Source organism: Oreochromis aureus, linkage group 7, assembly GCF_013358895.1.
Source record: "Oreochromis aureus strain Israel breed Guangdong linkage group 7, ZZ_aureus, whole genome shotgun sequence".
Lineage (NCBI taxonomy): Eukaryota > Metazoa > Chordata > Actinopteri > Cichliformes > Cichlidae > Oreochromis > Oreochromis aureus.
This window is the reverse complement of record NC_052948.1, coordinates 4,949,451-4,973,310: the sequence shown is the minus strand read 5'-3', so window position 1 is coordinate 4,973,310 and position 23,860 is coordinate 4,949,451. Positions and strand designations below refer to the sequence as shown.

At 37.7% G+C, this 23,860-nt stretch overlaps 1 protein-coding gene across 1 annotated transcript in view; it reads right to left on the bottom strand.

The window, feature by feature from the left end:
• The window catches only part of LOC120441311 (receptor-type tyrosine-protein phosphatase eta-like), a 27,951-nt gene extending 13,569 nt beyond the window's left edge, over positions 1-14,382 (bottom strand). The window contains exon 1 of the mRNA XM_039615813.1: positions 13,710-14,382. Within this exon, the coding sequence (XP_039471747.1) occupies positions 13,710-13,775 (66 nt within the window). The 5' untranslated portion in view covers positions 13,776-14,382. The remainder of the gene's footprint in view (positions 1-13,709) is intronic.
• Positions 14,383-23,860: the final 9,478 nt, after the last annotated feature.

Sequence of the window (23,860 nt, the reverse complement as noted above, 5' to 3'; positions counted from 1 at the left end):
ACACAAAAGCTCAGTAGCGTGTGATAAAGTTTCATTGTAACAGCTGAAAAGAACACGTTTTTGTGCTAGTTAGTACAAACAAGGAAGTAGACTCCGCTAATAACTAACCATCTGTAATCCTTCAACAGCCTTGAAGGTAATAATAAATGTGCGGGGAACTGCTGTTCTGAATATTGTTCTTCCTCCTCCTTGGATTTCATGATGATATCTGATTTCTCAAACTTCAAAGGGATAAAGTGAAGCTGATCACAGCATACATAAATACAACGTGCACTACAGCTTCGTATTTCATCTGTATGCTGGTATTGGGCCAAATACCAAGCTTTGATTCCATATTACTTATTAGCCAAAATTGAAATAGCTCACAGTCACTTGCTGATATGTTACCTTTCAAACTGTTTCCCACTCAGCTAAATATTAAACTCATGGCATCATAGCTCAAACCTGCATCATTCTCTCCCTCACAAGGCTCACAGATATGGCCAATTATTAACTTCTAACAATGGCAGAACAGACCTTACAGCACAATGTTTTAGAGTTCAGTTTAGCCAGCTTTTGAGTCAACTAGTGACAATTTTGGAAGCCACAACGCTATGAAATTATATTATTTTAACCTAGTTATTAACTACAATAAGAAACTTACTAATTTAAACATATAGATGCTGAAAGCAGATGAAATTGTCTTTCTTATTCAGTTAAAGAGGCTTTAGATTTGTTTTTTGTGTTTGTCGTCTGTTTATTTGGTTTGATTTATGAATATATCGTTCTTGACTGCATAATTAATTTCCTATTTGCTTTTAAGTTTTCCTTCACTACGCAACTATTCACCCTGCAAAACAAACCCAACTTTTTCTTTCTGTTTTCACAGATCGTGACTCTTTTTTACATTTGGTCCTGTAAAGAGCACAACTGTATGGGTCTTACGATCTCTGATCTTTGGTCGCTTGAACAACTTGAGTTGCTGACTGACTCCAAACTTGATTATTTTAGATTTTAATATGAATTGGCCTGATAAAACACAGGAGAAAATTAAAACAACTCTTTTCCAAGTTCCAGATGACTCAGTAAAATGCTGACAAAATGCTACATGTTTTACAAAACCATTTAAAACCAGACAGACTTAATCAGAGAGACTTTATTAACCCAGAGCGAAACGTTCACAAAGGTAAATGCATTCTAAAGTCATATAACCTGCTCACAGGTCTTTCTTTCATACAAGTACTTTTCCAAACCTAAGCAGCTTGTCTCACATTCACACACACACTCACACCTGATAGATGCATTAGAGGCAACTCGGGCTCAGAATAGGGTTCTTGCATAATTGTAAATGACAGTCTTGTCGCTCACTTCAGCAGTATTTTATTGCATCTACCAGAGAATTATGTGGTGAATCTTTGTTGTTTTATGATATTTTATGATAGTTGATATTTTAACAAACCGTCACTATGTGTATTCACAAGTGAGAATGTAAAACTACATTTATAGTAGCTAAGTGGGTAACTAGAAAAATGATTACATCACAAACAAACTGAGAGGCAAATTACCCATACATTACCCATTACCCATCAAAAGTTACTGAAAATATCACTGTTATAAAACTGATAAACATTCTTGTAAATCATGTAACACAAGTTAAATATTTAGGTTTTATTTTAGAAAAGAAATCACATTAAAAAGATGGATTAACATACGCAAGTTCAGTGAATCAAATCTACAAATTATCTCAAAACTGGATTATAACCAATCAAATCATCTTTATATTTACGCCCAACATCCTGGGCCATCTGACCTCAGGAAATCACATGATAGGGTGGGGCCAGGTTTGTGATACCCTGGCTGATTGGGACCCATTTTCACACCTTGGCTCATGTGATTAGGTAGAGGATCATCAGTCCCTCTTTGGGATACTCCCACTGGGTTTAAATCTGGGACTCTCCACCATTGAAGAACTATAAAAATGATTGAAACGTTTCAAGCAACTCAAAGAAGTCCAGACGCTTTTCTTTTCAAGCTCCTTACACTACTATAAACAATGTTTTAGTTTTTGAGAATTTCATTCTGTGTTCATATCTGCGATTAATGTTTCAAATTGTTCAGAATATTGCACCTTCTGAAAAACTTTATTCAGCTGCTGACAACAAACCACCAGATCTGTAGGAGGATCTGCTTTATCCCAGTCTGCCTTTTCTTTTTAAGCTATTAGTGAATAAATTACATTTCCCAAATGTTTGAAAGCTAGTGCATATTTCCACTTTTTCTCAACTAATGCCAAAGCTGGCTTTTGAAAAATCTGATCTGTTAGCCATTAACCGTTTAATCGTTTGCAGCTTTTCTGTAATATCACTTAGATGCATTTCGCTTTTAAGTATGATGGTAACTGATACATAGGACTTGTTTGCTGTGTCAGAGTCTGGACTGTTTGGGTTATTAGACTGGAATTGTTCATTGGATTTGTAAGAGTATCATTTGTTTCTGACTGTTAACTGTTAAGTGTACATTTTTACTTTATAAGTATTGATATATATTAATCTCTTTGTTAAATTTGGAAATATTGAATCATGAAGACTGAGCTACACATAACGCATAATTTTGTGTGTAATTTGCCGCCTTTGCAATATTATTAATATTTTAAACATTTCCTGTCTTGACTATGTCCGTCAGACTCAGTCAGTCCTCAGTGTCAAAAGTTGTATTTTACATTCTCATTAATTGCTAGTTAAGTGCACATTTTTCTTTTATAAGTACTGATATATATTTCTCTCTTTGTTAAATTTGGAAATATTAAATCATAGTATCCTAATAATATGACAGAATGGGTCTAACAATCAAAAATCATTGGCTGGGAATCTTAGAAAAATCCATCCCAGTTTTCAAAGTCGCCCCATTCACCTGCCGATGCACGTCAGCAACCCTCCCATTAATGTTTCCTTTTCTATTCACAGTGACCCCGCCCTTTTTTCAGTCCTCTCTGGTAGTGTTCTTGTTTTTAAGAACAAAGGTTTCTCACACTGACGTCAAACTTTAAGGTTTCAATAGCCTCACGATCAGATGGAGGGTGTTAACGTATAATTAAAGCTACTTTTGGCTGCTCCCTCATTTACAAAGGGTCGCCACATGTGGATGTTTGATTTTTACGCCAGATGGCCTTCCGACGCAACCTAAAAAGTCTCCCCCCAGGGTCGAATATATAATCATTCAGTAAAGTCTGACTCATGTGGCGTTCTTTTATTTATTTTATTTTTTACAATGCTCTGTATACAATATATTAAAGCTGGAACTATTTTCTTTTTGACCTAAACCCAAAGACTAACTACCCAACCAACCACTACACTATGTCATGTAGTGTGAAATGAAAACTCAAGTAAGCTGGGTGGATTTTGCACTTTAACAGGAAGAACAGCGTGTATGAGGAAGTATATATACGTATGTGCGTGACTACACTTCTGCTGTTTCTGCCTAACAGGACAAACACTCTGAGAGCATGTAAATCAATGTTTTAAGCATCTCTAATTTAGTGACATTTTTCCACCACAGATAGTTTGTTAGTAATGGAAAAGCATTCCACACTATGCTAATGTTGGGGTTGGGTTTGGACAACCTGTTTGAAGTCCTATTTCCTACATATAATAGCCTACAGCTATCAAATGCAGGTTGTGGCGTTGTTATTGAAATTTAAACAATGCACCTCTCTTGGATGAGAGAGAGGTCCAAGCTCTTTAGATAAACAGTGATCTTGTGTCAATACTGAGTGTTTTTTGTCTTTTAACTTTGTATCTTTCTGTACAATTACCAAGACTTAAATTTTATACCTTCATGTTTCTTTTCCTGCTGTACTACATGTTAGGACGCCATGAAGAATCTCTTAAGTCTGTATTCTCTGGATATATTTCATAATGCCACTGGGGGTCACCAAAGTTACACATTAACAGATTGCCTTAAAAATGATCTTAGAATAAATTTGAGTTTAAATAGCTTTATGAATTAGATTTAGATAAGATTATTTGTATTTGGTATGTTACCATGGTGCTGTTGAGGGGTGGGGATTACTGACTAAATTTCCCACTTAGAGCTCATGTTAAAAACCAAGTTTTTGATGTTAGTAACCGGAAAAAGTTTACTTTTAAAAAAGACATGGAAGAGAAGGAAGAGAGCCTTAAGAAAATGGAACATGTAGAGTTTTATAATAGTGCGTGAAAGCCCTTCAGCTGTTTTAGATGGACACCAGAAATGATACAAATAGGACTTTGTGGTAATACAAAAAAAAGTAAGTACTTTTTAAAAGGCAGTTTGTGCTTTGAAATATGTTTTCAATGCCCTGGTACAGTAAGTAAATGTACTAAACACATGTTAAACTGTGTTAAGTAAAACAAAAATGAAAAACTGAACTTCTTCCAGCATCAGAAGAATATGGTAAAGGTCACATACCATTGTGTAAGAGCTGCATCTTAATACTATGACAATCTCACGTTTTCATGCAAAGCTGACCTCGGGGGATGTGACTTTTCTAAGCTATGACTCCCTAGAGTTGTATTTCCCTTGGCCCTCTTCCTAAGAATCACTTATTTTCTCTTGAGTAAATAAACAAAGCATCGTCTTAAGCCATTGCCTTGACACTGACTCAGAGAGAAAAAATAACCAAAGCTCCAAGTCCCTTTTGGGAAATAGTGCCCTAGAAATGGTTCATTTTCCTTTTGAATCCACAGACTCCAGCCATCTCAGGTTTGTATTTCATTATCGGTATTATTTGTGGCTCTTCTATGTGAAACGTGTTAGTGAAATGTTGTGTAGAAACAGTAATTTTGCAGTGAAAGTCTTTTATTCTACTCATATTACATTTGATGGATGTTTTTAAACACAACTCCAGTGCAACGACAGACTGCTGTTTGAAACCATCTTCAGTTTCTTCTTGTAGTTCTCCATGTGGCACATACTGAGCCAATGACCCTTTTGCCGTGTACACTATCTGGGCCCTTTGACTGGGCCGTTCTGCAGGAGGAGGAGGAAATGGCTGTACTGACCACTGTGTAAACATTACATCACCCCTAAACACGCTCTACCACGTTCTGATTCCTTATGATTCCTGGTACCTCCTGATAATGTCCCAGTTCCTTCCTGTATAATAAGAAATCACCTTTAAAGCTGTTTGTTCAAGAATCAGCCTTTTAACATTATATGCTCATAATATAATTACATGAAACAAAAGCATGAGGGGAGCGCACAATACTTTGTTTCCACTTCTCAAATTACACAAACTATTAAAAATGGGTCTTGTGCCCTTGCTGACCTGCTGAGTGGAGAAAGTAGATTCCTCTGCAGCAGTAAATTCTGCAAAATCACGTTATCTGACTCTAACGATTATGTGTGCACGTCTGTGTGTGTTGAAGATTAGTAATACAAAACACCTATGGTGTTTTCATTGACAAGAAAAAAATTAAATATTGATAGTTTCCTTTGATTTTGTTCCTTCTCTGTTTGACCTTTTCCACTCTTGTGCTTTATTAGTTTTTTAGACAGTGATCCTTCACTTTATTCTTTCTTTTTAAATTCTTTTCTCTTCTTGCATCTTTTGATATCTCCTGTCCTTAATTGTATTATTATTTATCACAGGCAGGGGTACGCTAACTTTTTTGTGCTTTGATAATGTAGGATTAACAGTAAGTTAAGAGTGAGTTAAGACTTACTATAGAGCAACTAAGCCAAGCAATGCTTGCCCTGTTATATTAAAAAATGGACACAAATTAAAACCTACCTTAACTGATCTCTTTCTGAGTTCTGTCCCATAAAAGATGTCCAATCACATGATTAAGCGAGTGAATAAATTACTCTGATGTTGTGACCACAATTGGCAATTGTCTCAGAAAGCTCGTCTGACTCTGCCTGACACAAACCCCTTGGATTACGTATTGTACAAAAAGGGACAAAACCCCCAATCTCCTGGGGACAGGATCCTTCAATCTTGAAAGAATCTTGCAAAGCAAAAAATTTGGGTCGACTACAGTAAGGCTTCAATGATGACAACACGTCCACCATGTTATGTGATATAAATATATTGTGTTCATCTCATATAAATCTGTGAAATCTGAAGTTTTCTTTATCCCAGAGTGTAAAACATTATGTGGCTAATACTTGAATCTTCTTATGTGACTGAGCTTGACCTGTAGCTCCCAATAGCTTGCTTTGTTGTGTCTGGTAAGGCCAGACAAAGTGCATCCATTTAGCATTGTTATTGATTAATAGGTTTGAGTGTGATCTGGTATTTCCTATTATAGCACCTCTTAACCTGAACCTGAGTAGAGGTCTGATTATCCAGAGTAATTTAAAACCTCTGTGTATATAGTGTGTTAGTGGATTGTGACAAAGTTGGATTTCATTAGCAGTTTTTTGTGACACAAACATTAAAGTACAGCATGATGTGGACAAGATTTGTTCAAGCTGCTATTTTTCTCTAGCAATAAGTTGGCAGATTGTTCTCTATTTAAAAGGTCATTGCCTGCATATCTCATGAGTGACCTGCTCATTGTTTCAGTTCTAATGTAACTTCCTGAGCCCACCCAGAGATGCCTGATAACACATTTAGACCATATTAAGGGAGGTCAAGCATTTGGCTTTACTTCATACCTACAGCTTATTTAGTTCAAGCAAAAGTCTGGAGCCACACAACAATGGCCAATAAATCAAAACTTGCCTCGCTTTACCGTGTCTACTTTAACTTAAAATCAGAACACTGCTGTTGCCAAAACATCACTTGTGTCAACTAATAGCTTTGTCAAAAGTAAGTGACATGTTAAACTTTCCTTTTCCATCCTTGGGATACATATTTTGCAATCATCTTAAAAATTATTCAGATTATCAGCTGGAAGTTCACCAACATCTAAAGCTTCAAAGCACAGCATACCGTTAGTGATCAATACTGCTCTTGTGTAAGATTGCGGGGTACAGTGGTCCCTCGCTATATCACGGTTCACCTTTGGGAAGAGGGCCTCGCTGTTTCACGGATTTGTTGTGTGCAATTTTGCATGCTTTTTTTTTTTTACAGCACATTGTGTTCTGCGTCCTGATTGGCTGTAGACCCATATGGAAAAGAAATAGTAAAAACTTTGCACCATTAACCGTGCAACTAAAAGACTTGCATAAGATGTGGCCTACTTCATATAGTGAATCATGTAAGGCTTACATGATATACTCATGAAAGTGGCCACTTTCTCATTACTTTCATATATTGTTTTAGTAAGTATCCAAAACATACAAGTTTCATTTATATAATTTTTCAAGGGCTCTTATATGTGTTTTCACTTTTGTATGCTTTTCATAGAAGTTTCACACAAGACATATACAAACTTTATAAGATTTATATATATCTTTTCCATATGGAAACCATTGTCAATCAATCTCGTGCCGTGTCTCCTGTACAGTACAGAATCCATTCAGCTTGTCAAATATACATAAATCTTCGATCTCTAGCAGTGTGACTCTGAAGTGCTGTACTGTATGTTTGTAAGTTTCCTGCGTTATTGAAACACAACAATGTCGACGAAACATCGTCAGCTGCGCGTGCCTTTGGTTTCAATTATACTGCACTTATTTTTCCACAAGGTTTGAACTTTGAGAGCGTTTAAACAAGAGAGAAAAGTGTGAAAATGTTCATGCCTGTCTGAGAAAAGTGTATAAAGTGTGTAGTGAGGGGTTTTACAGCCTTAAAACATCTATAATAATTGTTAAAAATAACGTTGACTACTTCGCGGATTTCACTTTTTGTGGGTTTTTTAAGAACATAACTCCCGCGATAAACGATGGACCACTGTACTTAATTTAAAATATTTAAGTTAAATGTTTATAATAAACATACACCAAATTTTGTTGATATAAATAAAGAACAAACGTAACATGTTATAGCTCATGTCATGTTGTCATGTTATTCCTAAAAGATCATTAATAATAATATAAAGTGAAATACAATATCATGAGGGAACTGGGTCCACAACATAGCTCAACAAGCAACAACATCTGATGTGCTGCTTCTTCTATTCTTTTCCCACATAAATATGATCCCTTTAGACAATATAGGACAATGAATCATAAAATAATGCTGAATGCTGTTTCTAAAATTAGCTGCCGTCTTTTGCTATGAGTGTAGTTGGTCTCCAGGTACCAGCCTCCCACACCACTGTTTTGCCGCTACTATCAGACGCCACATCAGAATATACGGAAATGAGTTACGTAGCATTTACTGTCCGCAGCACTGTGCTGCTCTCTGCCAAGTGTGGAGCTGCCAGCTGCAGATACCCATCTAAGCACAATGCTCTTACCGTTAGAGCTTCCTCGTAATGCAACAGGAGGAAACTATGCATGAATGCATACATACCCACACCCACAGATGCTGGGCACAGAGGGCCAGTGCGTTGCGCTCATCACACAAGTGTGAACAGTGTGATATTTGAAATGTGTGAAAGTGAAGCATTGGGCGTGATGTGTGACAGAGCAGTGAACGTTTCCTGCAGTTTATTTTATTAGCAAAAGTTTCCTTTTGCAGTCAGCACTTATTAACAAGCCCTTTTAACCTGTTCAATGGGCGACCCAGTCTATACGTGTTTTTATACCAATCTTACCAACAGTAGTTGAGTACCTGACTGACTTACTGAACTGTTTAGAGAATTGCTACTGAAATAGAATATTTCGCTATGTGAGATTACAAATGCTAGACATTTTACCGCCCGTGATGCTGATAAACAGCCTTAGCTGACTGCCAAACGCAGGCAGCTGTATAGTATTTTGATTTTAATTACCTTTCTGGAAAGACATTATGATGCAAAAATTAAACAACAGCAAAATATTCATATTTTTGTCCTCCGACAGCCTTGTTTAGTTGTAACTTGCTCAGATGCCAATGATAAAAAGATTTATCTGCTGACAATAAGGCCTTTCAGGCTTGGAGAGGAGCCTGTGTCTCATTTACATGGATGGGGAACTGTGACTCTTTGTAATTCAAATTGTACAAGCTGCACTTTGAGTTGCAGTGCTGGCTGAATGCAGAATGTCTGGGGATGTCAATTTGAAACTGGACAGTCTTGATGCAGATGAAGGGGCCTGGGAGTGGGTGGAGGGTGCACCATTCTACAAAGGAGGGTTTGATTTGTGACTTTTGCACTTTAGACCAGTAATGGGACTCAAAACACTGGAAGGCTTTCTAATTTGTGTAAAGCCAGCAGGATACATATGGAGAAAGAAACTTATCAGACGTCATCGAGTTACCGCGCGTCATCAAACGTCACCCACATTTCAGGCATAAGGCTTGCAGCTTGCCGGAAAGACAGCACTCCTCACGCAATGTCCACAACCACAGACGAGCCAGTTCTTTTAGAGTGTTAAAAAACATCACATTTCCTTGTTCCAAGACATTTCTCACTGATAGTAATGCCATCATTCTCTGGTAAGCAAGCCAAGAAAGAGAGTGAGAGAGACACAGATGCAGGACATGAGGAGGACAAAGAAATGATGCACACAACCATATACCCATGCAAAGTATTATACTTTTCCTGGTTCGGTCATGGATGCATGCCAGACTGTGATCTCAGATGCAGTCTATCTGGAGCACACTACCTAAACCTATTTTTAATCCCTTTTTACTTCCGTTATTTCTGTTATAGTTATAAACTAAATTAATAACAAATGATTTCATATTATATATTATAATGGCCAAAAAAAGAAAATGTCGTCCGATATAATCACAATGCAATAAAGTTTGTTCACACACATACAGCCTGCTTTAGCTACCCATAGATATTTCATCATTAGTGGGTTCAGATACCTCATATGGTTCAATCAGTGGCTAAACCAAAACTGATACTAAACATAGGTAAGGTGGAAATATTAAGTTCCACTAATGGAAAATATCTGTATGTAAAAAAAGTTACAGGGAAGCACAATATTTCCCCTTTTCTACTTTGCCTTTCCATTCTCTCTTTAGAGGGATTATGTGTCTGAATTTACTTTTTTTTTTTACTGCGACTTTTTGAAATTAAAATTTGTAAACTTTATTAATTACTGTTTGTGTAATCTGAGTAACTAATATGACTTTTTACCCAGCGCTGCCAGATATGATCATCATTTTCACAAATTTAATGGAAATTAGTAAAATGTCTAATGAAAACTTTCCACCATAAACGTCATATAGTTCATGTAACTGCTGATGGAGACGAGGATGGAGCGAGATGGAGTCTAGTATTTGATTGTGTGGTTATAGTTGTCGAATGTATATCAACATACTAGCCTCAGTTACATAATCTTATAATTAGCCACTACTCAAGTATGTGGATACATACTTTACATTCCCGATATGTAAACATAAACACAAAGACACGGTACAAATGTAACTGATGAAAGCTTTTTTTCCCTTTTAACAATAAATAGATGATAAATAAGGTTAGCAAATAATTAAATAACTGTCAGCGTGTGAGCAGGTGTTGCAATTGTGCAAACAGGTATGTCTGTAGGCTGTAAGCTTTTTGTATGTTTTTGTTCTTTTATTGTTCATGTAATCCCACCTTTTTGAAGAATGTGCCATACGCAGCACAGGCTTTGACCACACCTGGTGACTTTCAGACCTTTCTTTGCCCATAAACATGTCCCAAGACACGACTGCTTCGTCTGTCAGAGGATTCTTAAAATGTGTGTGAACATGGCCCCAGGTTTATACCGCTGTTTCATCAAAAGACCAGGGGCTGTATTTGCAAAGCTTTCAAGCAAAAAGGTTAGTTCTAGTGGCAAAATTTCTATGAAAGTTAAAGTCAGGACTAAATGTTGGCACAGATAAAAGATACTATAAAAGCATCATAAGAGTAGATACTTAAATAGTAGATACTGTCAAAGTCATTTTGACTTTGATGTTTAGCGGCCGGACAAGTGAAACTCCCCTTTCTATCAAATGGTTAATTACACATTAAATCCTTGAGATATTTTAATATATAAAATACCTACATTTTCAACAGTTCATCTCATGTGTTATATTGCTGGGGTGAATGAAAGACATCTGTGTTTGGGTTTAACATGTAAGAAATTAAAGAAAAAGTTCTGCTAACTCATTTCCCAGACTGTCCTGTCATTATAATATTATATTATTAATTTGTTGTTGTTGTTGTTGTTAAAAATAGAGCTAAAAATCCACAATTTTAGCCCTCCTTCACATTTTTTAAAGTCATCCACTGGGCCGAATTGGAGTCCTTGCCGGGCCGATTTTGGCCTTGGCCCTTATAAGATAAGATAAGATAAGATAAGATATACCTTTATTAGTCCCACAAGGGGAAATTTCATGTGTTCCAGTCAAGTTTTTAAAAAATACACAGAATAGTTAAAATTGTAATATTTATATTTAGACGTTGTACTAAAATGCACTGAGTAAAATGTAAGAAAACTATTCACATGGAAATTGCCAGCAGATGAAGAGAGCCAGAGAGAGATCTGGATAAGAAACTCGTATGTCTTTTTTACAAATCTATGTGTTGTGGTCTTGTATACTTATGTATAAACGTGCCATAAGAACCAAGTATGTTTCATAAAAGTGAAAACAAGGGTTGTTATTTTAAGTCATGCAAGCATTTTTTTTAAATAAGACGAACTTTTGTGAATTTTTCAATTTTTTTTAAATTAAAAAAACATATAATTATTAATTTTTTTTATTAAACCAACTGGGGAATCTTCCAACATCACACCTAAGCTAAGAATTCTTGCTAGATTTCTTTGTTCTGTGGAGTTAGGAGCACTCTGAGTTTAGCCCCGGAGGTTTCAAACGAAACATGTTTTGAGCGAGAATGACAAGACTTTCGTGTCTCTTATCTTTGGAAAAAATTCCAAATTGAGGCATAGTATCCACAAATATTAAGTTAAACAAGTTTTCGACCTCAAGAAACTGACAACAAATTTCTAAACTGATGCCCATAGTTAAAGCCTTATGTAAGTCTGCCTTTCTCTTTAGCCTACGGAAAACAACTGTATTCGTGTCAGGCTTACATTTGCATGTGTAGCGTGCAGCCAGTGTTCATCTCTGCTCAACCTGTGTACTCAGCAGCACAGAAGCAGACTTAGTTAACAGGTCTCTGTATCTTTACTTCCCCAATGGAAATAATAGTTATCATGTAATGTGCCAACAGAGCATTTGTTTATTTCAACAGGACACTTCAACAAGCTGCATTTAATAACTAACAGGGGAAAAAAATATTAAGCAGCCATCATTTCTCTTAACTGAATAAAAAAACAGGATGATGAGGAGGATTTAATCAGAACATCTATGTTAAAGTTAAGGTGTTGCCAATATATTGAGTATCTAAAAAATAAATAAATAAAAAGATACTGGTGACTGCTGATGGGAAAAGTGAAACACTTTGGTGTGAAACACAGATTATCTATCCACCCATGCTTTTCTATCCACCTCCTCTTTCAGAAGCACAAAACCATCATGTCACTTCTGCTGATCTGATTTGTCCAGTAAATGAAACGGTGTGTGTGTGTGTGTGTGTTTATTTTATTTTCTATTACTTGCTTAGTTACTTACAGACTTAATGCTGCTTACAGCTCCACCCTTCAAAAACCACCAATTTGCAAAGGAACAATTTCCGCAGTTTATCAATCTAAATGTGCATCGGCAACAATGTGACAGATAAGCATTTAAAATCATCCTCTTTCTCAGTATAAAACTTTGCTCTGCTGTCATTTGATTGGTGCTGACACAGCTCCACATTAATCACTGGTTCTATGTTACTTTACACTAAAAAACGGTGAGGTTCACATACGGAAAGAAGCAGGGGGTGGCAGAGGTATCAGATCGGGCCCTTTAAAGTGTATTAATAGAGTCAGCATCACGGCACCATGGAATAAATATTTGCATAAAGAAAGTGCCTTTTCATCAAGCACTGATATTAAACTTGGAATATGCAATACAGCTGTTCAATTGTCTTCTGATTCTAAACAAAAAAAGTAGTTAAGCCACTTATCACTTATTAGGGATGACCAAGTAACTGGGCAAGTCCCTGGGTCTGTGAAGTGAAGGGGACACTGAGCTGCACCACATTCCTTTCCTGACCCCTTTGTGTTGGCCACACACATCCTCGCATGCCATTCTCAACCTCTCTCATCTTTTCTCCCCCTCTCTCTGAGCAGACTGACCAGTGGGATACGGTACAGGTGGATCTGTGGAAGCTGGATGCCACAGTCTATCCATTAGTTGAGCCTCTTTTCAGAGGAATGTATTTCAAGGGATTTCACACTACAGGTCAGGTCACTTGTGTTAACACGAACAAATAGTTTACAAATAAAGAGAGTGAGCCATTTAGTCTACTTTGCCAATGCATTTTAATATTGCTTATTTGTTAAAACTCTCCAGCTGTAGTCCGGCATATTAATTACCTGTTGTCATAAATTTTTATGCAGTTGAATCTCTCAGAGGACCAAGTTTTATTCTGCTATTACACCTTTGTTGGTATCAGCACAAAATGATTGTGTTACAACAGCAGAAATGTTTTCTATAAACTTTCCCTTTAAGCGTGAGCTACACTCCACCGACTCTTGACTTAGGCGATGTATTAGTACCTGCGCAACAGGTGCAGGAACCGCCGACTCATTAAAACGCATCACCGAAACAGCGCAGTGCAATAGTTGGGAAAGTGCAATAGTGCCGTGTTTAATTTCGCTTATAATGTAAGGGGATTAAGATTTCTTACCTTGAGGAAGGCGCTGAAGACCAGAAGAGTCCACAGAGGGACGCTGAAGCGCAGTAACGGCTTCATGATGCCGCACGCTGGGAGAACGGATTCTAGTGCTTTTTCTACCCGCTGACCACTTTCATGTCCAAACTTCCCTTTCGCTTGCAAAAAACAAAAGAACAAACAACAACTGGACTATCTTTTAACACCTGAGCCAAACCGTTGCTACATCAGCTGAGTTAAAAGTGAGAGGAGGAAACTTTTCCCTCTGAATTCACGGGGAGGAGCAGTGGCGAGAGGCGCGTCACTCGGAGAAGTAGTCCGCCTCTCTTCAGTTTTTCCTCACTTCAGCTCTTAACTTCTTCCTCATCAACTAAAAGTCTGCCTTCCCTCTTTCCTCGAAGAAATCCTACATTCTTCCCATAACTTGGCCACGCAGGTCGAAGGAATGCAGTGTCCCGTTTCTAACACGACGGAAAGCCCAGTTTCCAAAGCCAATGTTACTGGGAAACATCCCTAATATCACTGGCGTGGTTTCTCCTCTCTAAAGCGGTTCAGTACTCATTTCTCTACAAAACACAAAATTAGGCTAAAGATAAGGGAGACTACAGTCAGAGGGATATTTCATGCCTGAAGACTCGAGACAAAAGAACAGCTTAGTTTAAAGAACTAAAAATAAATAAATAAACCCGCAATTTCAAGACCCTTTTATAATTTAATATATTCACTCGTGGCTCGAGCTTGTGCAGTTGTTTTAGCCATCTTTGGCCACAAAAGTGACTTTCTTTGAAGGAGAGTGTTGAGTCCTAACCTATTAACTAACACCAGTAATACTTTATGTGCATAAAGCCTACATGTGTGCATCTCAAACACATGGATAGCTGTTAAAGAACATAGAGATGTGAAACAGTTGCATTAGTAGTAGTGAAAAAGACATGGTCAACAGTCCAGTTATTTATAGTTTATACAGATAAAGTTAAAGTGTCTAAGTAGTGGGTACACCCACATACTGAGACATACACTTATCATGACACAAAATTGAAGACTTCCGGAAGAAAGCAAGATGGAAAATGACAATTGGTTGGTGATTCCAACCTACAGTATGCCCACATGTGCAGTAAGTATGTTGCCACTGTGTGTAACACTGTTATTACTCACAGTCAAGTAGACATAGGCTGCTTAAATAATCTTTGACATAGTGACTTAATGCATTTTGTTGGTGTTTCAGTCAGGGATGGTTTTCAGAGTAGGAAAGTTTTGTCCTGTTTCTTACATGTTGAGTTGACACTTAACTAACCCCAGTCTAGTTGTCTGCTATTTTCAAAAGAAAAAACAAACACCCACTGCAGATTTTGTAGAAGGATTATTTTGTTCGCAATGAAAATAATTGTTGTGACATGCCGTAAACATCTTTATTTCAGCTGTGAAACTGGGAGCATCAAGATCAACTTGCTGAACCTCTGAAAATTTGGTCACTCCCGATGAAAATCTGAGCATCTTCAACCCTTTCACTTCCAGCTCGGCCTCATGTCTTTTTGTCAGCACCATCTCCAAACCGTACACTACATCAGGTCTCACTGCCTTCTTGTAAACCTCCCCTTTCACTCTTGCTGCTATCTTGCTGTCACAAAACACCCTTGACACTCATCCCCACCCGCTCCACCCTCCCTGCACTCTGGTCTTCATCTCTCTTGTGCCCTGTTCACTCTTTTGGATGGTTCACCCGATCTCATCAGCCTTCACTACCTCGTCAAACAGTAAATATCAAACAGAAACAGAGAGTCTGAAACTGAAACACTGCAGACAAAATGCAGGATCACGACAAAATAAACTTTATCGTCTGCTGAAGGACTAAATGGAAACTAAGCTGTCACTGCTGTTATATTTCTGCATATAATCTCAATTCAAATGAATGATAAATGAAATAAACTACATGGTATGCATGATAAGGGCCAGTCTTCATGTAAGGCTTATTTATAGCCTATTTTATCAGCTTTGTTTTTCTTCTTAGTGCTGGATGGACAGGAAACCGTTTATAACAGTTAGTGTGTGTGTGTGTGTGTGTGTGTGTGTGTGTGTGTGTGTGTGTGTGTGATAGTGTGACGCCTCCTTGTCACACTATTTAGGATGAATAATTCCTAAATAAATAAATATTTATAACTTAATTCTTGAAAATGAAACTCTTTTCAAGTGTAAGTATTGTGTGTAAGTTCTGAATATGCACAGAAAACCATATTAAAGAATAGAATAGAAAAGATACTTTATTGTAATTCAGAACATACACCAGTTACTGCACATCAAAATGAAATTTCAGGCATGTAACTTCACTGCCCTAAATATACATTCATAATGTGCCTAGTGCATATATGAATATACATCCTTTATGTAGAGCGCAGACATGTTTACACATCCTGCGGGTTCATCCCGTGTTGAATTTAAGTACGTGTTGCTGTCTTGTGCTTGTTTTGCTCATCTTTTGAGACATTCTCACAAGTGCGTTTTGAACTTGTAGAAGATGTGTTTTTTTATCACCTTCACACTTTTACATGTTAAAAAATATTCTGTTACTTGTCAGCACTTACTGTGTAACATTGTAGAAGGTTCTCATATTCTATAGAAATATTGCTAAGTTGCACTTCCTAGAAACCAACTTGGAACACAGAAGAAGACAGAAGTTTAGTTTTGTCAACACCAGGGTGAATGTAGAGCGGAGGCTGGTCGGGTTTTACTGGTTGAAAATAATAATGGTAGATGTTTTACTACAATTTAACAATATAATTCAAAATAAATCAATACTGATGGGGGACAGAAATGTTGCAGCAACTTCCTGTTTATTTCCCGTCTCTAAAAGGCTCTTCTGAGTGACACAGACTGGCCTGATGTATGACAATGCTGTCAGTGTGTCATGGTTTTATTTGGCACTGAGAGGACATGCAAAGAAAGGTCCCAGCCAACCAGGAGGTTTAAACCAGTAACCCTCCGTATGTTGCTTGTTTAGGTTGTTAAAATGCATCATTATGCCAGGAAACGTTGGTTCTTGACATAACAATTCATATAAATGACACGGTCTCTATATCCTCCATTTGCTGTTGACCATGCAGGATGATTTAGAGACCTTAAGCAAAGACCAGTGTGAGGCCCTTCTCCATTTTAACAAATGCATTCATAGCTAAGCAAGTAAAACTAAAATATTTTACATGTTGATAAATTTATTTTTAACTAGTACAGATTAACACTCGTTTGTGGATATAAGATAAGAAGCCTGCTCTATAAACACACAAAAAAAAGAAAAAGGTTTTCTCAAGTGGCACTTTGCCGAATGAGGCTTCATGTAAATGTCTGCTCAAAGTTCACTGACTACTTTATTTTGTGCACCTTGTTTGTGCTGGGCTAGCTGCTTTAATTCTTCATGCCATAGCTATATCAAAGTGCTTGAAATATACTGACGTGCTGCCACATCTCTAAGGTGCTCTGTTAAATTGAGATCTGGTGACTGTGGAAGTTATTTGAGTGAAGTGAACTCACTGTCAAAAAAACCCATTTTGAGATGGTTTGGGTTTAGTGACATGTTATGTTATCTTTCCGGAAGCCACCATTAGAATCGGAGTACACTGTGCTCATAAAGAAACAATACTCTGTTAGGCTGTTGCACTTAAAACAATGCTTAGTTGTGCTAAGAGGTCTAAAGTGTGGCAAAAAAAAATGTCACTTACACCATAACACTTCTATAAATAATCTAAAAATAACTGTCTCAGAGAGCTCAAACCATCTTCGCCTTCTTACTTTAGGAGTTGAAGGTTTTGGATGTTCTAAAAGTTGTTAGACAAAGTCTCAGTTGTGTCGTTGAGAGGTGGCTTAAATAACACCCCTGTTTCACCATTTTCCTTGGGCCAGCTACATAATACCTTTTAGGCCTTTACGGCGCATGTGAAGTGAACATTCTGAGTTTAAGTGGCATTGCTGGGAGGTCACTTCACAGTTGAAATGTGAATTATGCGTTGTTCAGCGTATCCTTCAGTGATTAAAACACACAGAAGAAGACAAAAGCAGGTAATTTGTCTTTTTTCAGTCAACCGTGGTCACAGACTGAAGCTGAGTACAGCCTATGTCATATGTGTGCAACACATAAATCTCCTTTCTAGTACAGAGTTAGAACTCATTAGTCAAAAGACAAATTTTTAGTGTTATGTTATTTTAAAGTTACCAAAATTAGAAAATCCTCATTGTCATTACTCCAGAGTAGCTGGCAGGCGTAGCCTGCTTGATTTTCTGACCTCTTAGTACACTGGATGCTGAAGCCACTTTGTGACAGACAGTTTTATACTGGCTGTTAAAAGAGCCCAACTAATGATGTCTAATGGAGATAGAGATGATGTGAACTGGTCACTGTGACATACTATTCTCAGTATTGCATAATGCTCTGGGATTGTTGCAATTTGCGTTTTTTAAAGACACACCTTCCATATGTTCTTCCTCTAGCCATTAGAAGTTTAACTAATATGTTTTTTCTTTCTAGTCTGCTACTCTTTTCCTTTTTGTACTCTTTCAGGAGATCAAGACTCAGATGTTTTCTTTTGAGAGATGTTGGTGATAACATTCGACCACAGGGACAGAAGGAATCTTATCTGCATGTGTTCATAAAATAGAAACATCCATTAGACTTAATTATCTCAGTCTGAGTGACCTGAAGTCAAAGTGCAGTCGTCAAACATGCAGCGTAACTCTGGTGTAGACTATACTACTGTTAGTAGTGGCTTAACTCTGACGATCATTGCAAAACCAGCATGTGCCTGAGTCTTATTATTTTACATTCAACATAATGTGATCTCTATTATCGACACAGAGAGTTGCAGAACATTTTTAAATCATCCTGTAGTTTTATAATGAAGCACCTTAAGCTTTGTGTGTAAGAATAAGCAACTCTGGCATTTTATTATCACTAAAAGGCCTCTCGACTCTTCATCTTTCTTTTGCTTTGTTTACTTTTACTGGTCATCATTGATTCATGCAACACAAAGTATTCAGGCATCTGATTTTACTAAATACCTACAGAAATTAACTGTTCGTTAAAGCACTGACTTTTTTTTTTATACAAAATGATTAGTGTATTATCCCATAAAGACAAGATTTCTTAAAACAAGTAACAGTTTAAAACAATTAAATTATAGTATTGTGTAAAATTATTTTAAAAAATATTGTAACAAATGTTTATTGGCTTGATGGAATGACCAGAAATTTGACACCCTTTTAGCACCTTGATAGATTTAGACACCAAAAATTGTGCAATGTACCAACACCATGGGCAGCAAAACAGTCACAGAGCATGAAGCTGCCACCACCATGCTTGGCAGCTGGTACAGTGTTCTTACATTTGAAAGCCTCACCTTTAGTCCCTCAAGCATACATCTTGAAATTTTGTCCAAATACCTACAATCTTTTTCCTATCAGACCATAAAACATTTCTCCAGGAGGCATTTGGCTTGTCTATGTGGGCAGCTGCAAATTTCAGCTTGAAGGTGTTGATTTTGGAGCAGCTTCTCATTCTAAGGTGTTCCAACTGTTTCTTGGGCTTTATTGGTTCCTGAACATCCTGACCAATTTCCTCTTGAGGTGTCTTAGGGTGGAGTTTGTGACTGACCCTGGCAAAGTGGCAACACATCAAAATCATTTATAATTATGTACAATTGTTTGAACTAAGGGTGTTGGAATCTGCAGCTGTTTAGAAAAAGCTCAAAGAGAGCTTCCCAGCTAAACTATATATCCAATTCTCCTTAGATTTTCAGACTTCATTGGATTTCCCAATTGTTGTGAGTATTGGCTGGTCCTATGAGTGCTCTCAGACAAATCCTTTTTTAATGTTGGTAAAGAGAAACTACCAGTTGTGGTCAATTATGATCACTAACAAGAAGTTAACAGGCTTTGTCAGGATAAATGACATTATACAACCTTCATCATCACTTATTTAGATTTAAATAAGTGTATTTATGCATTTAAGCTTGTATGTATACTTTTGACCCTGTGTAGATTAGAGAAAATCCAAAATTAATTCAAACACATGCACATTCATGCCCATGATGAGTGCATGCAAACGTCATATATACAGTTGTCACAAACCTGTCTTACTATAACTTAAGCGCATCAGGTGCAGATGGTAAAAAACACCTTCGGTGTTATTTGGAGAGGGCGGCAGCTTCTTAAAATATGGCAGAATTTGATGCTCTGAAAATGAGAAGTAGCTAGAATTACACGAAGAAGTGTTTCCACTTTGAAAACAAGCAACAGAATCTCCATAAGAACGCTAGAAGAGTGGTGATGCATAAGGCTTAGAACTCTCAGCCAGGAGAGTCTCATGTGAGACAATTACTGTTTAGAAAGCTCCATGTTCCAGGTTGCCAGGGTGATAGGTCCAAAGTAGATTTTACATGCACTTCTGACCACTAGAGATTACTTACCACCTGCTCAATATTGCATTCTCAATCTGTAAAAACAACTTTGACCCAAAGATAGACACAGGACCTCTGAAACTGCCCTATGGTGTCTGGTATGAACATGAACATGAAACATGAACATGACAATGAGTTCACTGTACTCAAATGGCCTCCACAGTCACCAGATCTTTATCTGCAAGAGCACCCTTGGGTTGTGGTGGAACAGGATATTTGCATCATGGATATATAGCCAACAAATCTGCTGCAAATGTGTGATGCTATCATGTCAAAATGGACCAAAATTTCTAAAGGGATATTTCCAGGACTTCGCTGAATCTATGGCGTGATGAATTAAAGCAGCTTTGAAGAACTTTGAAGAACTAGCAAGCCGAGCCTAATTAAGACAGCCGGTCGATCATTTATGTGAGGGCTCATTTGGCAAAGTTCCACTTGAGACAACTTTTTTTTCTTTTTCTTTTTGTTGTCTTCTTATCTTGTTTCTGCGAACAAGTGTTAAAATGTACTTGGTAAAAAATAAACCTGTCAAAACATGTAAAAAAAACTTTGTTAATTTTACTTAAAAAATTACAAATGCATTGGGTAAAATGGAGAAGAGCATAACACTCGTCTTTGCTTGAGATTTTTCGATTGCTGTGCTTCGTCAGCAGCAAGTAAAGCCAGCCGCGTGAATGCCAGGATGCAAAATTTCTTAGCACGACAATGCCTTTTAACAACTGCACCTAACCTCTGTGAAGGTTCTCAGTCATCCAGGTCATCGTAGTCTAAGGAGCTTGGAAAGAAAAGCGTCTGGACTTCAAAAAGTTTCTCAGATGAGAGGTGAAACGTCTTCAAGCAACTTAAAGTAGTCCAGACACTTTTCTTTCCAAGCTCCGCTTAGACAACTGCACCTAACCTAAACATATAATCCTCTCTTTAGAGTTCAGTAGGGTGCAATCGGTGTGTGATGGCAAGCCACACATGGTAAGCTCCATACCTCACCACTAGTTGCATCACTTTAGTTTACTTTGCAGTCGCTACTTTAAATATATTCTACTTACTGTCCAATGTATTGTTTCTTTATTAAATTGTTATTTCTTTCTATCACACCTTGCAGTGTTTATATGGAATGCACACATATTAACACTGCAAGGTCAAAGTTCTGTTTTATGTTATATTAATACATCTTTCTTTCTTTGAGTTACCTGGGGTTTGGCTTCTCCTTGCTGGTTGGCAAAAGGTGTGGCAAAGGGCTGGGACATCTGAAGTACTGCTGACAGCCTAATTGGACAAAACCACATGATTCATTGCCTGGGGGGGTGTTTCAAGTTTGTTTAATTGTTTTGTGTTTTCACAGGCCGGCCTTTAGGGTGTCACAGATAAAAACCCTGAAAACCATAAATTTAACACCCGAGCCTCAACTCTGCTGCCCCTGTACCAAATGCCCCCCTGGGGGTTGGGGACCGCTGCTTTATACCTTACTGCTTGGTCCATGACACAGTATCATGTTATAAAGATTTATCGTCTTCTTTATTCGTAAAAGATGGAATTATTTGACTGTCGTGTTTGTATTGTTCTCATCAGCATGCTGACAAAGGAGTAATTTACTGTCATAAAGCAAACCCAATGCAAATTCAATTCAATTCAATTCAATTCAATTCAATTCAATTCAATTCAATTCAATTTTATTTATATAGCGCCAAATCACAACAAAAGTCGCCTCAAGGCGCTTTTATATTGTACAGTAGATCGCACAATAATAAATACAGAGAAAACCCAACAATCATATGACCCCATGAGCAAGCACTTTGGCGACAGTGGGAAGGAAAAACTCCCTTTAACAGGAAGAAACCTCCGGCAGAACCAGGCTCAGGGGGGGCGGCCATCTGCTGCGACCGGTTGGGGTGAAAGAAGAAAACAGGATAAAGACATGCTGTGGAAGAGAGACAGAGATTAATAACAGATATGATTCGATGCAGAGAGGTCTATTAACACATAGTGAGGGAGAAAGGTGACTGGAAGGAAAAACTCAATGCATCATGGGAATCCCCGGCAGCTTTACGTCTATTGCAGCATAACTAAGGGAGGATTCAGGGTCACCTGGTCCAGCCCTAACTATATGCTTTAGCAAAAGGAAAGTTTTAAGCCTAATCTTGAAAGTAGAGATAGTGTCTGTCTCCGAATCCAAACTGGAAGCTGGTTCCACAGAAGAGGGGCCTGAAAACTGAAGGCTCTGCCTCCCATTCTACTTTTAAATACACTAGGAACAACAAGTAAGCCTGCAGTGCGAGAGCGAAGTGCTCTAATGGGGTGATATGGCACTACAAGGTCATTAAGATAAGATGGGGCCTGATTATTTAAGACCTTGTATGTGAGGAGCAGGATTTTGAATTCAATTCTGGATTTAACAGGAAGCCAATGAAGGGAAGCCAAAACAGGAGAAATATGTTTCTCTTTCTAGTCCCTGTCAGGACTCTTGCTGCAGCATTTTGATCAGCTGAAGGCTTTTCAGCGAGTTTTAGGACATCCTGATAATAGTGAATTACAGTAGTCCAGCCTGGAAGTAATAAATGCATGAACTAGTTTTTCAGCATCACTCTGAGACAGGATATTTCTAATTTTAGAGATGTTAAATGGAAGAAAGCAGTCTTACATATTTGTTTAATATGTGCATTGAAGGACATGTCCTGGTCAAAAATGACTCCAAGGTTCCTCACAGCATTACTGGAGGCCAAGGTAATGCCATCCAGAGTAAGAATCTGCTTAGATACCATATTTCTAAGATTTTCAGGGCCGAGTACAATAACCTCAGTTTTATCTGAATTAAGAAGCAGAAAGTTAGCGGCCATCCAGGTCTTTATGTCTTTAAGACATTCCTGCAGTTTAACTAATTGGTGTGTGTTACCTGGCTTCATGGATAGATAGAGCTGCGTGTCATCTGCATAGCAGTGAAAATTTATGCTATGTCTTCTAATGATGCTGCCTAAGGGAAGCATGTATAATGTAAACAGAATTGTTCCTAGCACTGAACCCTGTGGAACACCATAATTGACCTTAGTGTGTGTGAAGAGGACTCTCCATTTACATGTACAAATTGGAGTCTATTAGATAGATATGATACAAACCACTGCAGTGCAGTACCTGTAATACCTACAGCATGTTCTAATCGCTCTAATAGGATATTATGATCAACAGTATCGAACGCAGCACTGAGGTCTAGCAGGACAAGCACAGAGATGAGTCCACTGTCAGAGGCCATAAGAAGATCATTTGTAACCTTCACTAAAGCTGTTTCTGTGCTGTGATGAGCTCTGAAACCTGACTGAAACTCCTCAAATAAGCCATTCCTCTGCAGATGATCTGTTAGCTGTTTGACAACTACTCTTTCAAGGATTTTTGATATGAAAGGAAGGTTGGAGATTGGCCTATAATTAGCTAAGACAGCTGGGTCTAGGGATGGCTTTTTAAGTAAAGGTTTAACTACAGCCAGCTTGAAGGCCTGTGGTACATAGCCGATTATCAATCAATACTGTCACTGCTGTCCTCTGTACACTGTGACATGATAAATATGGAAATTCTTATCCACAAATAATAGCAACAAAAAAACCATACGATTAAGCTTAAATTATACATCATTACAAGAAAAGTCACCTGCCGTTTTTTCAGATGACTTACTGAAACTTCACAGTCACTGCGATGGTGCAGAGTGTGTAAATGCATTTAGAATTTATCTGAGCAGATTCA